This window comes from Micropterus salmoides, unplaced genomic scaffold (assembly GCF_014851395.1).
Source record: "Micropterus salmoides isolate LMB-PRFRI ecotype aquatic unplaced genomic scaffold, ASM1485139v1 Ms_hic_scaffold_10, whole genome shotgun sequence".
Taxonomy (NCBI): domain Eukaryota; kingdom Metazoa; phylum Chordata; class Actinopteri; order Centrarchiformes; family Centrarchidae; genus Micropterus; species Micropterus salmoides.
Window position 1 is genome coordinate 13,160,749 of NW_024040041.1, and position 18,175 is coordinate 13,178,923.

Genomic DNA, 18,175 nt, shown 5'->3' on the forward strand with positions numbered 1-18,175 from the left:
CTAAGGGTGACAGAGCTTTTGGGGGTAGAAAGGGTGCTATCTGTATTGCCTGAAGGTGATATGGGGAGTTGCAGTGAACGACTTGCTGTTGTAGTCTGCTTTGTGTACTGTTGAGTCTGCAGTGTAATCCATCTTGTGTATTTGAATCCTAACAGAGTTGCATTGTAGTATAATTGCAGTGAGTTGAAAGGGTGAAGCTGGAGGTTAGTTTCATCCCTGACGCCCAGTAGACTGCCCTGCCATGACCAACCTCAACCCAGGACTTGCGTGTTAAATTAAATTCATGAAATAAAGATGAACTGATTTTTGTACTCAGTGGTGTGGTTGTCTTTTCATCTTTGTACCCAGGTTAAATGGGTTACCCATAGGCACGCTACTCCTGGTGCAACCACTCCCAAAGAAACTTAATTATACTGAGTGTATTCTAAAAATGCAAACTGGACGGGTAAGATCATGATGTGCTGGTCTAATACCAAAAAATCCTTCAGACCAAATGTCAAAGCGACAGATGACAAATTTTGATAACCAAGATTCACTGAAGGGAGATGTGGGAGAAATATACATGTTGGGGAAGCTAAATAGTCAAAATGGTAAAATAAGATCTGATAAAAATGTAATCTTGACAAAATGTGCCTGAAAGAAGCATAAAAATCTTCTAGGGTGAAGAACAATGTGAAATGTCCTTTTAGGCTGACATTAGAAACATCCATTTTAGTGTCACCTTGACAAAGGCAGCCTCAGCATGTGCATCCAGGTTACTCCGTCAAGACCATGTTAGTTAGTTTGACTCGTAAAGGGTGTCTAGTGGTTGTTTATTAAATTAACCTCTCCCTGCTAGGTTATTCCACGGTGAAAACTGCAAACAGACCCTGCTGCATAACCTTAGCTAAGATGGATGCTGGAAATGGACATTGTGTTGCTGTGCTTTCTGATCGCCTTTAGCTTACTCTGCTAATTTGTTGTTGCATTTATAAATTACAGAGCGCATACACTGTTTATGGTTTATTTTTACCATCTATTTGATGCCTAATAATTAATACGCCAGCGTGATGTGACTACTAGCGTTTCAACTGCAGTCAGTGCACTTGCAGCAGAACATACCACAATACACGCACTGTACAAACTACCCGCATCGTATACTGTGGTATTACAAACTGATGTAACGTATAATCGCTTTGAAAATGACTAATGATTGAAATTAATTCATACAAGGTATATTACGGTGGAATAAAAAAACAAGAGTTTCATATTTTAACCCTGTTTGTGTCGTGCATCCCTATGTCCACGCAAATGGATCCTCCCGATATGGACGATCATGTGACTTTTTCCGTTTCGCCATTTTCCTCTTCTACACCGGTTCTCTAACTGGTAGCTACGTTATCGTTCCCCCTCGTTGTTTTAACCTGTCCAAAGCTGACTGAGGGAAAGAGGGGAACCCTAAGAAGAAGACAGTCTGCCGTTGTAGCTGTATCGCCCCGAGAGAAGCGCGAGAATGTCTTCTGAGGAGAGCCCCGAGTACTCGCCCTTCTTCGCTGTGATGGGAGCCTCTGCGGCCATGGTCTTCAGCGGTAAGTAAACCAGCTCCTTCATCTGACACCCCAGCCGTTAGCGTTATAACGACACATTAGCTTAGCCAGGTGTTGAATTTTCTGCGACTGATATTAGAAACGACTGCACGGGGGCTGTGTGAGGAGAAACTGTGTTAGCCGAGCCCCGTCACGGCTCACGCACCCTGCCAGGCAGAGGAAGGTTCCCACAGACATCAAGCTGCTGACCACCAAGTGAGCTCCTCACACCGCAAGCTATCTCCCGTATGAGCCAGGTTTTATCATATCAAGCTGTGGTCTGGTAGCTGCAGGTTGGTGACGCAGACCCTCACTGAGCAGGCAGCTGCCACGCTCCGGCCACCTCTAATCTGTCAAAATGAAGTAATTTTACAGCGCTGGGAGGTCCAGAGCTTCATGGATTATAATGTTAAAACATATACGATTCTTGCTGAGATTGCACCCAACGTGTGTTTCCCAGTGGTTGTAATGAGTTGTGTTACAGGCCTGCGTCGAGGCCTAAACATCAGCGTTGAAATGCAAAGGTAAACCCATTCATTTCCTTCCGCCCTGTCGTGTTCATAATGCACCCGAGGCTGGAGGCAGGGTGCACCCAGTCTGTCAAAGAGGACCTCAAAATACAATATACAGTGCTCCTACAATTATTTTTGGGGAAGAAAATGTGGTGAAGGAAATTCCTGCAGACAGTTGTCTCCATAATGTGGAAATCATTGATGACTAAGACATCAGGTGACACTTATCCATTGGATAAATAACACTTGTCTTATATATTTTATTTAAGATAGTAATTCTAGAAATGCATTGATCCAGCTTTTATCTTGTGACACAATTATGATACCTAAACCCAGGATATCTGCTGTAGTGGCTACCAATACTGGTGGTCCCCCCCCCCCCCCCCTTTTTCCTATGTCTAAAAACTGTATATCACACTGCATAAAACCATTTTTATGTAAGGTAACATTAGGCCAGCGGCCCCCTCAGTGTCCTATCCTACCTGAATGAACGTAACTGATGGTGGAAATGCTACGACACTGACAAAGAAGCTGTATTTAATGTGAATCGGTCACATCCTGGCTGACACCCAACTAGATCAGTTAGTCTCTAATTAAATCTAAATTAATTTTATGTCAATGTAGTGCAAAGGACTTCCTTACACTTTTGTGTTGATGTGTCGGACTACCTCTGCCAGAGGTGTCTGTTAATTAGCTCATGTATACAGCTTTAAAATCAAGCACAGGTTGGGTCTCTCCCGCACAAACTTTGGTCTGCTTGAATTATGTTTCATTAATTTAGGTAGTGTAAAGACAACATATAGCAGGTGGGGGGGAAAGTAATTCAAGTGCTTCTTAATAAGGCTTTTTAAGTCTATACAGAACTAAAAATTAGCGCTCAACTGATACTGGGTTCATGAGGCTGATGCCAATGTTGGTTAAAAAGATCCCGTTACTGCTATATCGGCTAATATTTGTGTTTAAATATAAACGGCTAACATTTCTTAATAAGAATGCCTCAATTGGTTATTTATTGTTACAGTTGAAAAATAAAGTTACAGTTCTCTCTTGAGGACAGTTAATTAGAGGTGATGTCCTTTCTAGTGCCTCAAATATATCTTTTTATCAATTTCCTTGCTATTATTTCCGACCCCACAGGCATACAGAAACCCCTTGATCCAGCAGTGTAATTTGGGCTTTAAAGCTTTGAATCAGAAAAATATTATGCCCCTCAGTAAAATCTGCATGGGTGCTGTTAAAGTGTCAAGTTATTTGTTCACAATGGAATCTGCAGAATCTATCTATCCATCTATGGGAAGCAAATGCTTCTGCCTCTCAAGGCATGGTGGGGAAGCAGGCAGTGCAGAATTAGCCTATGATGGGTGAGTCAGATGCTGTACGTTTACACTAATGAGAACTGTAGAACATATCAGTGGATAAGAGAATCATTATTTAACTTTCTGGGATTAGTCTTTTGTATTTTATCTCCCAGTAAAGTGCGGCTTTGGACAGAGCTGTTAAAATTGTTAGAGGAAAATGTTGGATTGCTTATTTACACAACAGTTATTTAGTACATAGCCCTCGAAAATGTCAACACTCCCACGGCAGCAAGTGAGAAGTGGTGGAAACTGTTACTTTAGTCATTCGTTTCCAGCGGGTCTTCGTGGTAAGCATATAACGATCTATATTCAGAGTTTTGCTCTGCTTGATGCCATCAGAGCCGTGATAATCAGTGATTGGGCTGCGCAGGTTGATGCGCTCCAGGCAACAAAGAATAGCAGTGAACACTGTCAACTACTGCTTGTATGTATTTTTGCGTGGATTGAACTGCGAGTCACGTGTGTAGTTGAACCACTACAGGTGTCCACACACGTGATGTCGGTTGCTCTGTGAAAGTCGGGTAGACGCCAGACAAGCCTGGCTGACACAGCAGGCTGCCTGGTATAGTTCAATCACCACCAACAGTTGAATCCAGTATAATTATAAGCATATAAAAGAAACATCAAAAACTAAAGACAAGATGCAGGAAAAAGGTTAAGATGACTGTAATAGGATGGCATTATTGCAGGGCTACTGTATTATAGTAGATTGCTTTAGATTGTACAGGTTGAATGAACAAACTGACAACATGCTTGCAGTAACAGTGATGTACAGTGTAAAATACAGCGTATCCATGAAACATGAGGTCACAGCAGAGCAGAAAGTGAAACTAAGGAGAAGCTACTGTGACATTAGTCAGGAATGTAGTCATATAATATATTGAATTGGACAGGGTTGTATGGGTTAGCAAGGTTGCAGTGTGCAAACATTCATCAAAACAATAACTTCTTATAATGTTTAAAAGAGATTGTTTTGTGAGAGAACCTTAAATAGACAGAGACTACTGTGATTTGCACTTTAATCACTTTAATTTCTCAGTTATTTGTTTGCTGGGCAGGAGAGAACACATTGTACCTTTTTTCATGTTGTCTAAACTGTGTCTCAGACCCAGAACGTGAATTAAAATTCATTCATTAATCACTCTCTGGCAGCTCCATCTGAATCCATATCTTGTTGGCTTCGATTTGTTTTGTCAGGAATCGCAATTTAACAAGAACTCTCCTTTCTCACTCAGCGTTAGGAGCAGCGTATGGGACAGCGAAGAGCGGCACAGGCATCGCTGCGATGTCTGTGATGCGGCCAGAGCTCATCATGAAGTCCATCATCCCTGTGGTCATGGCCGGTATCATCGCCATCTACGGGCTGGTGGTGGCTGTGCTGATAGCAAACAACATCTCTGAGAGAGTCACCCTTTACAAGTAAGATGAACCTCCAGCACAGCAGTTGATTTGAACAGTTTCAGCATATTATTTTATAGCATATCTGCTGCATTGTTTGTATGCTTTTTGAGTTGAAGCACACACACACGCACATCAAGCATTTAGCTCTCTAAATGACCCTCGTTGTTAACTTTACAGCTATTGCTTAATAGGGCTGCAACTAACGATTACTTTCCTTATCGACTAACCTGCTGACTATTTTAATGATTAATCGACTAATCGTTAAGTCTACAAAATGTCAAGAAATTGTGAAAAAAACATCAAAATTTTCCAGAGCCCAAAGTGACGTCTTCAAATTGCTTCTTTGGTCCAACCAACAGTCCAAAACCTAAAGTCTTTACTATCATAAATGACAAAGAATTGCAGCAATTCCTCAGTTTAAGAAGATCAAACCAGCAAATTGTTCACATTTTTTCTTTAAGAATGGCTGAAATGATTAATCGATTAACAAAACAATGCAGCTCTATTACTTAATGCATATTTATAAGTAATCATGTTTGCTTTTTACGAAAGGTTTACAGTGCTTGTAAAGTCGACGTGAAACGGCAGTTGCGGCGTCTGTAGGTATATGAGGGATTTGATCAAGTCATTCAGATGCGATTGGATCTGTCAAAAGTATTCATGACTTAGCGAGAGTACAGTGCGAGACAGAAGCTGTAGAGGACTATTGGGCTCCACCCACACCTCCCTCACCTGGAAGACAAGGATGAGGGAGAAATGAATGAATCGCACCTCAAACACATTCTTTAAAAATGTTTTTGACAACTTACTGTAAAACACACACCCCTTACTCATGCTGGCTACTATGACCTTAAAACTAAGAGTCAACTGTGGTATGACTATGTCATGGTGGGGTCAGCTTGTCGCCCCAAATCACATTCGTTATTTATAGGTCCCCGAGTTTAAGATGAAATACTTCTGCTTTTACAGGAAGAGAAAATAGAGGGTTTGACATATATTTAGCATATAATAAGAGATATGTTAACACCCATGATCTTGGATTTTTTTTATTTTTTTTATTTCACTTTACTGCATACACAAGTCCAAAAGCCATATTTTACCCCATTATGTCCATTATTGTCTTCACTAACTGCAGCATAATAGATTCCTCTGTCAGAAAGATGGAAAATATGGGTGATAAGGAGGCCTCAGTGGACTTATGATATTTTGATCATTAGATTTGTTTTTTGCTTAACACTCCACCTAAACTACTTTGTAGATCAAACACTCACTCTCTCTAGATTTACCAAAAAAACACTCATGCTTCATAAACATAACCTGTGTGTTGGAAACATTCATAGCATTTTATTGGCAAGATATGACAAATATGATATGAGTAGATATGATAAATCCACTGCTTCTGTGTTGCGTTAAAGCCTGTTGAGAGCCCAGTTGTAATGCCTAATTGCTTCAAGTATAAATATTTAATCTGAATGTGTATTACACTGTGCAATGACTGTACTCTCTCCAACAGGAGTTTCCTGCATCTTGGTGCCGGTCTGAGCGTGGGCCTGAGCGGTCTGGCGGCCGGGTTCGCCATTGGCATCGTGGGTGACGCCGGTGTGAGAGGCACCGCCCAGCAGCCCCGGCTTTTCGTGGGCATGATCCTGATCCTGATCTTTGCCGAGGTGCTGGGGCTTTATGGCCTCATTGTGGCCCTCATCTTATCTACAAAATAAGTCTGCATCAAACATCATCTCATTCATTCCACATCAAAGCAGCGAGAACAAATAGGAGATTTTCACCTACTTCCATTACACCCCGCGGGTCTGGCAGGATGGGATGGCAACAGAAACATGTTGGCGGTCGACTTGACAGCTGTGTCCTCAGTAGATGTGATTTATCCATGTTGTTTAAAGCCATCCAGTTGTGTCAGGTCTTGTGTGAACAGAACGGGCATGACGGTGTATTGGTTGTTGTGGGATGATGTGTGGACAGTCTGCTTGATTTGTTGTCTGATCTTAACCTGTACAGTGATCCAGAGTCCCTCCACCCCCTGTAAATGTAGTAACCAGTCTGTGCTGTGAGTGTGAGTATCAGCGTTTATCCCCCTGCCCATTCCCCCTCCTTGATTTTTTTGTTGGTGGTTTTGAGTGTCAATCTGAGACTACTGAAGAATCGTGCACATTAGTGTTTTGTTTTTTCATGTTCTTTTTTTTTTTTTCGGGGACCATTTTTAATTCAGTGGCGAGGAGCTGACGAGACATTGTTTTTTTTTTCACTATTTATGGAAAGTTATAATGATTTTGACTTAATGAAACTGTCTAAATGGAATACTGTTTATTGAATACCATATATACATCAAAATATATAAATTATCTGTGTATAGTTAGATTAATTGCACTGTGGGTAATTGTTCAAAGTGCTTGGAATTCCTCTGGATGTAGTGTGATTATTAATGGAGGATGTCCACATGTTGACATGGAGTCGACAGTGTGTGTGTGTGTGTGTGTGTGTGTGTGTGAATGACCTGAGTGCATACAATGTGTGCAAGTCGATTTATGTTTAATATGACATTCTCGAACACTAGTATCGTTTACCTGTAGTGCTGCTGTCTTGATTTATTTGTTTTTTTGTTTAAGGTGAGAGCTCACTGTTCAGCCATGCCTGTCAGATTTCCAAATAAAACTCAACCTCCTCCAGCCTTTTGGTTTTGCCTGAAATTAATGGAATGACTAAACTTAAAGTACTAACAATATTTAGACTTTTCAGATTCTCTAGCGTTTGTGTAAATGGAAATCGGGTATTAAAATCTCATTAAACGTAGAGCAGTTGGGATTCCATAGATCAGCCTAGTAGTCATAAGTTACTCAATAAACAACATTTCAGAGGTGGTTCACACTCACTGGCCAACAAATTATATTAACAGGCAAGAATGTGGTGTTGGGTAACAGAAAACTTTGTTAAATGGGTAGAAACAAACAGACAAGCTCTATGAGGCTGTACTCAGCACAAGGGTGGATATTTCATGTGACTGTTGGGAACAATAAAAACCTCTCCCAGCACCAAATAAAGTCTCTGAGAAAGGAAGGCAGCTGACCAAAATACTGGGAGGTAATTACATGCATAAAGTATATCTACAACTAGCTCATTCTTAACGTAGGCTTCAGATGGACTATTGAATCCCATTATTCCATGGAGCTACAGCACTTTAAATGAATGTAATTCGCTCACTTGTCATCAGCTAGTAGCTAGGTGACTAAATAATATTTACAGTAAAATGGTAGGTACTGTAAGCAAACCCATGATAGCATTTCTCAACAAGTAAACACCAAATGTGAACATGCATTGAACAATACACTGACACTGCAGCACATAAACACTTTCTCATGGAAGTCTACCTTTGTCAATAGCAGTCATAATAAGTAAGTTACAGTAGCTATATGATTAACGTTGGTTACCTACCACCGCTGGTCCAAGATTTTAATGGGTAGTAAGACAACTAAAATAGTTAGTTCAAACTGATAGAATACTTTTTTCTATAACTACTCAATGTTTCCACTCCATAATAACATTACATGTATTACATGTAATATTAGTAGCAATAGCGATTACTCGCTATGCTGAATAAATTTGGCATATATAACATAATGTGACACTTGTGAGACAAATATAACATGTCGGGCTATAAAAGAAAATAAAAACTGCACATGGCTGTTTCCACTCATAGTAATATTACAGGTAGTGTAACATAGCAACTTAGTGTATTTGCAAATATTAGCTAACGTTATGACTGAAGTTGCTGAAACATTATAATGTAATATGACATTCAACAACAGAATTGTAAAATTACATTTGAAGGACAAGGGACACTTGACACTTGACATGACAACCATGTACATAATTTGGACAGAGAGGACAGGTGGTTTTAAAGAGGAGTGAAAGAGGCCATTTACACCAGATCAGAGAACCTCAAATGTTGTGACGAATGGAAATATAACAAGTATGACTATTTAAGAACTAAAATACAAACATTTAATGTTGACTTACTCTGACGACTTGTCTTGCTACTGACAGAAGCGGGATCTCTGATGTCCAGAGGCAGAATGACTGGAATGAAGTGCTGTCATTGATGTCCAGGGCGGGATTTGGCCTACATCCAATATCACATAGGACAACGAATACAATGATTCGATTGATTTTATTGTTTGATGCCACATATCATATAATGTGCTATATATTCTAATATGGTCATATATACAATATATCATATATCTCATATATGCCATAGAATAAGGTGATATCATAGGATGTGGTACAACCCTGTTTCCAAAAAAGTTGCCACACTGTTTTAAATCCATATTTATTTGAAAATTGCAGAAAGGAAACTTCTGAAATGTTGGAACTGAAAATGTTAATGTTTTTGGAAAATGATATTCCCATCTTTGAATTTGATGCCAGCAACACTTTCAAAAAAGTTGGGACAGGGTCATGTTTACCACTCTCTAGCATCACCTCTTCTTTTACCCACACTGTGTAAGCGTCTGGGAACTGAGGAGACCACCAACTGCTGTAATACTGAAAGTGGAACGTTTTCCCATGATGTAGGATTTCAGATATGGACAACTGTTCAGGGTCTCCTTTTTTTTTTTTTACATTTCATAATGCGCCTAACATTTTCAATGGGTGACAAGCTGGGACTGCAGGCAGGACAGTTTAGCACCCAGACTCTTTTACAACAGAGCCATGCTGTCGTAACAGATGCAGATGGTGGTTTGGCATTGTCTTACTGAAAAAGCAAGGCCATCCCTCAAAAAGAAGTTGTCTATTTGGCAGCAAATGTTACTCCAAAACCTGTATTTAGCCATGCCATGTGCACTAATATGCCCCCATACCATCATGGATGCTGGCTTTTACCCTTTGCACGTAGCAAGCCCTCTCCTCTTTATCCTGGAGGATGCGGTGTCATGATTTCCAAACAGAATTTAAATTTTGACTTGTCAGACCACAGACAGTTTTCCTCTTCACCTCAGTCCGTCTTAAATGAGCTTGGGCCAACGGAAAGAAGCGGTGTTTCTGGATCTGGTTTACATACGGTTTCCTCTTTGCATGGTGGAGTTTCAGCTTGCAGTTGTGGATACAGAGACAAACTGTATCTAATTTGATCTGTAAAAGACTCAGCCTCTCTGGGATGCTCTTTTATACCCTACTTGTTGCCAGTTAACCTAATTAATTGTAAGATGTTCTACCAGGTGTTTTCTTTTAGCATTTCACAATTTTTCCAGTCTTTTGTTTCCACTTTCCCAACTTTTTAATAATGTGTTGCTGGCATCAAATTTGAAATGAGCATCTCATTTTTCAAAAATACTAAAACATTTCCCATTTTCAACATTTGATAAGATGTCTATCTATCTGCTATTTTGAATTAAATATGGTGTTTTAATGTTTTACACATCATCACATTTTGTTTTTATTTACATTTTAAACAGCCGTGCCAACTTTTTGGAAAAGAGTTGTAGTGGATATAAAATGTGCATCGGCAGAAACTGCGGGGAAGAACCCAAGTGTGGGGGAGCAGGGATGGGGATCGTTAATTCTTTACTATTATTTAGTGATGGTTATTAGGTAAGACCAGACCCAACGGGCATGAGGTAGGCCTGCACGGTATGAGGAAAATATTTAATGTGCAATAACGTTATATATTGAGATGACATATCACTTGCAATAAATTAACATATATTGAAGTGTACATGTTAACTGCCTGGTTGTTTTTAATTTAATATTTTAAATACAGCTAAATGTTGTTTCTAGAGCAGCAACATTAATGTTTACAGCAGCAAAGTAACTCAATAACTTTATCTGACATCACAATTAGTGAGTGAGGTTTAGAAAGAACAACATCAGTCTGTATCAGTCCCTCCTCTCTCGCCGGCTGCAGGTAACGTTACCAGGTAGAAGGAGGAGCGGCTGGTTTGTCTCAGCCAGCAGCTGAGTTTTTAAGACTACAGACCAGTCTGTGCTCCAGGCAGACAGCTTTCTATTTAGCTTGTTTTTAACATTTGACTAATGCCAAGCTAGCGTTAGCTGTGCTTGTCTAAAATGCACAGGATGTAATACTGAGGACAGAAATGATTAAATTAACCATTTTTACATGTTTAACGTTACAGACAGGTGTATTGATAAAGTATTGTCATTTTACTAGCAAAGGTTTTATTGCACGTACTTAGCTTAACCCTCGCCGTCTTCCACCGTGACGGCGCAGCCTCTCGCTGCATGTGTGTGTGTGTGTGTGTGTGTGTGTAGGAGCCGACAGAGAGCAGGCAGAGACTGCAGCCTGATGATTTATCCATTGTGTTTCAAATTAAATCAAATTTGACGCTCGAGACATAACGTTACATCATAGGACCCGCAAGTCTCGATAAGCTCAAATCTAATTGATTTTCGGGTTTTGAGAAATTTTGGAACCGGGTCTGTCATGATTGATGACCAGCTGTCCTTTTCAGACCATGATGTCTCTCGGCCATGCCGCTTTGCTCTATACAACATAAGGAAAATCAGGCCCTACCTCACTCAGTACGCAACCCAGCTTCTGGTACAGGCCATGGTTATCTCTCGCATCGACTATTGCAATGCCCTCCTAGCAGGTCTTCCAGCTTGTGCGGTGAAACCCTTACAAATGGTTCAGAACGCAGCAGCGCGTCTGGTTTTTGATCAGCCCAAAAGGACTCATGTCACTCCATCACTCAGTGACCTCCACTGGCTCCCCATGACCTCCACTGACTACTGGGTCTGCACCCATCTACCTAAACTCCATAATACAAACTCACGTCTCACATCTCTTCCGAGAACACTTCCTCTTATAACACCTCTAACTCCTAACCTCTAACATGCACTTCCTGTGCTCTTCTTCTTCTATCCCCTACAATGATCTTGTTTTGATTGCACTTTTTGTTAACTCTTACTTCCTTTCCTAGGTATCTACCCCATTGATGTGATATGTACTGTGAGCTATTACTATTTATTGCTGCTCTTACTAGTATGTATTGTCAGTTGTAGATCTGTAGTTGATACTCTGTTGATGCTTGTATGTTGTTCCTCAAATGTAAGTAGCTTTGGATAAAAGCGTCTGCCAAATGAGTAAATGTAAATGTAATGTAATGTATTGGGTCTCGATCCCCATCCCTAGGGGGGGAGTCATGAAGCATAGCAAACAGACTGTCCAAAGAGAAAGAAAGAGAGATGGAAGTGATTAGGTTCAAGAGAAGGTTAAGCTACGAGGAAGCAGCTATGAAAGAAAAGATTCAAGAAGTAAGGGAGAACAAATCAGGTAGGTAGCAAAAGAATAGAAATAATTGTTAATGCTGCAGAATGTTTTTGAATATTGAGAGGAAGGGCAGGGGCTATTGAGAGAGGCTTTCTTCCCTTCTCAGAGCCTAAATTGAGTTGGCTAGTTTTATTAAAGAATGGGATGAGGGTCCAATTTTTGTTTTTGCATTTTGACAGGTGACACGAAAGGAAAAGTAAATATATCAAAATAAAGGCCAACAAGACAGAGTGGTTATTCTACCTTCTACAGAAGTGTTACGCAAGCACAGGATCTATATCAGTGAAACGTTAGAAGATAAATAAATACATGTACAGGTCTACATATTCATTAATTAATCATGGTCTTTCTTATTTTGTAATTTTTATTTAGACATGAAATATAGTTTATCCAAAAAGTATTAGGTTACCGTACTTATTATTAATGTTGTCTTGGAAATTATTGTTACTGTTGTATGGATTTGTCTCAATATTATTTATGTGAACAGATCGAAATTCTGTGTATAAATGTGTATTCTGTAAATATATAAAACACCTTCCACAAATTCTTCTGTTCATTGAATCAAAACATACAAACACCAATGATTGCAGTTGAAAATTAGCCAGCTGGTACTTTTAATTGACTAAAACGTAAATATTTCACCCACCACTGAACAAAGCAACCCCAGTCGTCCCTTGTAGCTGTAATGACAGGATTGTGATCTGAAAACTTCCTGTGAAGGAGGCAGTGCTGTCTCTCCTGCAGAGACACCGCCTGGCTGTTGTTGTTTACGGTCAGACTGATGGAAAGTAGGTCATGGGAAAATGAAGCGTAGCTAGCCTCTCGTTTAACTGTGTGCATTAACTATCAAGGACCAACGTCTGCGTGGTGTTGTCAGTGCTTTTCCGTGAATGCTGCTCGTGAACAGCAGGCAGGTAACGTTGACGCTGTCTTTTTTTTTTTCATCCAGTGCTGTTAGCAGCGCGCAGCTAACGAAGGCTAACAAGCTAGCTAGTTAATGCGTTACCAACCGGGTTACCCCGCCTCCCGGTCACACTTTTCCTGTTATGTGGATAATAAACAGAGAATGCATGGTATTCATCGTCATCTGCCAGTGTACTAAGGTATATACACTCTCACATATATATATATATATATATATATATATATAGTAGTCTGACTTGAATTGTGATGTGATGAATGCTTGTTACAGCCTGCTAACATCTTAACGTTAACATAGAGCGGTTCAAGGGGTTGGATACTATGTGGCTAGCGTTAGCTTCTCCTGTCAGCTACAGCTAGGTGGCTAACTTAAGGTAGTTAGGAAAACAACATCGCACGCCAAGGATAATAATTTTACTGTTGATTGATGGACCAGACTACTAACAATTGTTATTGTTACGTTAGGTCGTATAGGTCGGATGATGTGTGTGTAACATTAACTGTTGTCCTACAGAGAGTCGATGTTTTTGTGGGGTGTTGCTGTAAACGTTGCCCCACTAACGTGAACTCAGTGGGCTAAACTGCATTTGGTACGTTAAGATCTCTAAAAAAACATGATGACTCTGATGATGAATGTTGAGATTCACACAGTAATAAGGCACGGCACAGAAAAGGTGGAACAAATGTTTCTGTGAAATAGCGTTTAGACACCAGGATAATATGTAGAAAACACCAAGTTATGTCATGCAGTCAATACAAGTGTGAGTCTCTTAAACAGATTCAGAGGGCATGCAGTGCACGAAGCCACAAGCTGCAATGTTAAAATCAACATAGGCTAACTGTCACAGACATCTACAGTGTCCAGGGTTGTGCCTGTCAAGATAATCAAGTTCTCATCTTTCAGCAGCTGGACTGAAACCTGAACTGACGGTCAGGCTCTAGTACTGGTGAGACTTTGTTTCTGCCATGTCCAGGCGAAGCAGGAATAGTCGTGCATGGCGATATGTTTGGGGTGGGATACGGCGTGACGCTGATGCCCGGGCACTGGTGATGGCCTCTGAAAGTGAAGAATGGAGGTATGACCACATAGAGGTAAGAATACAGGGGCTGCTCTTTTTTCCCCTGGACCTAAAGCTCTGAACAGATATTAGGGTGTCATAATACAAAATTCACTTCAAGGATCCCTATCAAACTTAAACCCTCTAATTTGCCTTTACACATTAAGCAGTATGTGTTTGTTAATGCTAATGTTTGATGCTTCAAGCATCAAACATTATCAGTTGTTTGCAGTCTTTGTTTTGGAACAAATTATTTTTTCCACAGGAAGGACTCACATGTAATCAAAATTTAAAGACGTGTACATGTTACAATCCAGTGGCCAATTTTAGCTTTGTAGCAGCCTAACATCAGAACCAGTGTTGTGTTTTTACACAAGCGATACTGCTGACATTTAAATTTGTTCCTTTCCCAGTACAGCGATTCAGACTCTGAAGCAGACTTTTCAGCAGTGATGGTTCCTCCTGTCCCCAGTGCAGTGCCTGTCACCGGAGAGTCCTACTGTGGCTGCGATTCCCAGGCTGAGACTAACTACAACCCTCGTCTGCGAGGTTTTCACCAAGTTAAAGACTGCCACTGTGGAGAGGACGACCAAGGTACAAGGAAACTGCTGCATTTAAAGGCTAACCAATTAAGACACACACATTTTTATAATTTATAGGTTGATTAAGTGACGTCACTTCAGTTACACCACTGTAGCCAGTCATGTTATCTTTTATTATGTCTGCCAGGTGTTTGGTCATGTGTGCCTGTCCGCAGTTAATCTGGTATACTACTGAACACATTAGCCTAATATAGTAGGCTATAGTAGCACTGGTTTGTTTACTTCTTCTTTGGGCAGAGATGTTTGACAGTCGAACATCAAACTGGCTACTTGGTTACCCATGACCTCCTGAATCAAATTCAAGTTACCAATGCTTGCATCCAGAGTAACTACTGGGTCTGCACCCATCTACCTAAACTCAGTCATACAAACTTACGTTCCTTCTCGGTCACTACACTCCTCCAACAAAAGCCACCTGGCACTGCCGTCCCTACACACAAAGCAATCTCAGTCCCGGCCGTTTTCATGTGTAACACCACAATGGTGTCTAAAACCACTGATGTTTTCTTTTACTATCCTTCGCTCATTGGAAAAGTAAAGAAAATTGAAAAAATACTTTTTTTAGTTTGACGTGCAAAATGCCACACAGCAATTAGTTTTTTCAGTTTGCTGCTTTTCCAGCGCTTGTTTTTTTTCACCCAGAAGGGGGTGTGGTTTTTCTGATAGCAGGAAATGAGGTGCTTGACAATCCTCTCAAGGTCATTCCTGTTGCTTGTGCACCTTTTCCTACCACACTTTAACCTTCCAGTCAACCTTCCATGAATATGCTTTGATCCAGCACTCTGAACGGCCTTTTTGAATTAAATTAGGGCGGGAAAAAATTTTCCACTATATTATAATTTTGCATATTGTCTTCATTTCTCTACTGTCATGGATACATGCTGGACACAGCCTGCCCTGCACTCCCTGTTCCCCACCCACAAGCCTCCAGACCAACATTATATCCTGGGATGCCATAGATATAGCACGCCACTTTTAAAAACATTTTGGGTGTGATTATACATTTTTAGCTTTTCGTGTGTCATTTCACACCGTTAGATTTAGCACATTTAATGAGAATTGGATGTGCAGAAAAGGACTAAGTCAGGTGACCTTTATTGTCATGGTAATAATAAACACCTGGTTTATTTTGTGAAATTGTTGCAGTTTGGTTATGTTTAGGCACCAGAACTATTTGGTTAAGTGTAAGAAAAGCTTGGTGTTTTGGGTTAAAATAAGTAGTTAGTTGCGTCAGTAAAGTGTGTGTGTGTATGTGACGTGAGCTGAATACTGCAAAGTAAGACCTCACTTTTTCTTTCTCTCACATATGTGCGTAAAATGACGTATGCCGTAGGTATCGGCATGTTATTCATATGTTATTAGGTAGAGATCTGCCCACTTCTAGTTGAGCTTGTATGATTTGTTCACATTTGGGATACAATGATTACAGATTTTGATGGTACGATTATTGTCAGAGAAATAATCAGTTTTACGATTATTATGCATTAAATAATTTCACAACACTATTAATGACTTGAGTTGATATTTAATATTTAATTTACATTAACAATTATATTTCTATAATATGTAAGTATTATTAATATAAGAGGAATATTAACTTCTATCCACCAGGGGAAATTGTTATAAAGGAGGATAATAAACTGTACTGTTACTGTCATCAATTTCATCCATACATATGTTTTAGTGAAAATGAGAGAATGAAATTGAGTGTAGTGTTAACTGAAATGCAGTTAATTGGTAGCCTGTAGTCCTGAAAGTCTATAAGCTCCTGATGTATGTTAGTGTTTTATACCTGGCAACATTTTCTCACCACAGACAGGAGGAGGCAACGATAAATGTTCAGTGAAGGTCTTGAGAGGACTACGTTCTGTCTTCCATAAAGACCCTTTCAGAAAAGAAGCGATTTGCACTGCGTGGAAGCTGCTCAGCGCTAAAGTTCAACTACTTTAACCGCGGCATTCGCGCGAGCTCGCCGTGCGGTGCACGTTACTCGACGCAGCAACACACCAAGCCATTGAAAATAATGGGCCTCATAGCGCAGCGGGGCTGTGGTTGCGGTGGGTCTGAAAGGTTACACCTGCTCTGTTTGTTTACGTTGCACTGAAAGCTCGACTCTCCACCGCTACATCATCATCAGACTTGGTACACCTGAAGTGCTACCACACTTTGGTGGAAATAAAGCTTCACAGTTTGGTCCCTCTGCCTTAGTTTAGCCAGTGTACTGTAGCCTCAGATAAGCACGACACTTAAGCTGGTGCACCGCTCCTGTAACTTTATTTTCGTTTTTTGCAAGTTGCCACAGTATCGTTCCGTGCAACAGAAACACTCGGTGTTGCGATTAATTAACCGTGACGTTTTAAAGCGCGGTTAATAGTGAAATCCGGTAATCGCTGCATCCCTTGTTCACATACAGATTCTATGAATAAAGTTTATGTGTGCAACAAACAAAATATTTCATTTCTTGTATCTGATTGACTTGCAATGTTTCAGAGTTTGACTGGGTTTGGGATGTCAACAGCCGATCCACAGCAACGTTACTGAGCTGCGACAATCGCAAAGTGAACTTCCACTCTGAATACAGCTGTGGGACAGCAGCCATCCGTGGCTCCAAGGAGCTGGCTGAAGGGCAGCACTTCTGGGAGATCAAGATGACATCCCCAGTGTATGGAACTGACATGGTAAACCTCTACTCCTTATGTTCTAGCATTGCTCTTATTATGTACACTCATTTCCCAAAATAAATCCAACGGTAGCACAAACGTTTTGTAAAAGACAAAATCTTAATTTATGCTGTATTGTTTTGTTTCTGTACAGATGGTGGGCATCGGAACTTCTGATGTCAATTTAGACAAATACAGGCACACGTTCTGCAGCCTGTTGGGAAAAGATACAGACAGCTGGGGTCTTTCGTACACTGGTAAGATTAACACAACATGCTAAGATGTAGCAGTAACTGCTCACAATGTTTATTGCATGAGTTAGACATCAGTGTCTTCCTTTTGTCAGGCTTGTTGCATCATAAAGGCGACAAGATGAACTTCTCCTCCCGGTTCGGACAGGGGTCCATCATTGGAGTCCACCTGGACACGTGGCACGGCACACTCACTTTCTTCAAGAACCGCAAGTGTATAGGTTAGTACTGGCAAGCAAAGTCCACTATTGACCACAGCGCTGGTGATTCCTGTTGTGATGATCTGTAGGGATGCACGGAGCAAACTATTCTATTCTGATGCCAATTCTCATATTCCAGGGTATCTGCCAATACAAGTATTGATCCGATAAGAATACTCTACTGGATACTATAGCCCAACTGGATTTTTGAGGCAGATAAATAATCCGATAATGATACATCATACATTATAGTAATGATTTGAACATATCCATACAACGTAATCTTGAAAGGGATCCCTTATATTTGTAGTTTCAAAGTCTTTTAGTACACACATACTTAATAA

At 40.4% G+C, this 18,175-nt stretch overlaps 2 protein-coding genes across 7 annotated transcripts in view; both read left to right on the top strand.

Moving 5' to 3' along the window:
• The window catches only part of spsb3a (splA/ryanodine receptor domain and SOCS box containing 3a), a 35,260-nt gene that overhangs the window by 13,813 nt on the left and 3,272 nt on the right, over positions 1-18,175 (top strand). The window contains exons 1-6 of one of the 6 annotated variants that reach the window (XM_038697043.1): positions 12,872-13,242; positions 13,965-14,152; positions 14,532-14,712; positions 17,211-17,398; positions 17,535-17,637; positions 17,727-17,852. In XM_038697043.1, coding sequence (XP_038552971.1) covers positions 14,027-14,152; positions 14,532-14,712; positions 17,211-17,398; positions 17,535-17,637; positions 17,727-17,852 — 724 coding nt within the window. In that variant the 5' untranslated portion in view covers positions 12,872-13,242; positions 13,965-14,026. Of the gene's footprint in view, positions 1-12,871; positions 13,243-13,964; positions 14,153-14,531; positions 14,713-17,210; positions 17,399-17,534; positions 17,638-17,726; positions 17,853-18,175 lie in introns of those variants that run through there. The other 5 variants (XM_038697058.1, XM_038697048.1, XM_038697065.1 and 2 more) reach the window with 5 other exon arrangements.
• atp6v0ca (ATPase H+ transporting V0 subunit ca) lies at positions 1,316-7,519 on the top strand. The gene is made up of 3 exons (XM_038697105.1): positions 1,316-1,568; positions 4,671-4,854; positions 6,350-7,519. The coding sequence occupies exons 1-3, from the start codon at positions 1,493-1,495 to the stop codon at positions 6,552-6,554; spliced, it is 465 nt and encodes a 154-aa protein (XP_038553033.1). The 5' UTR covers positions 1,316-1,492; the 3' UTR covers positions 6,555-7,519.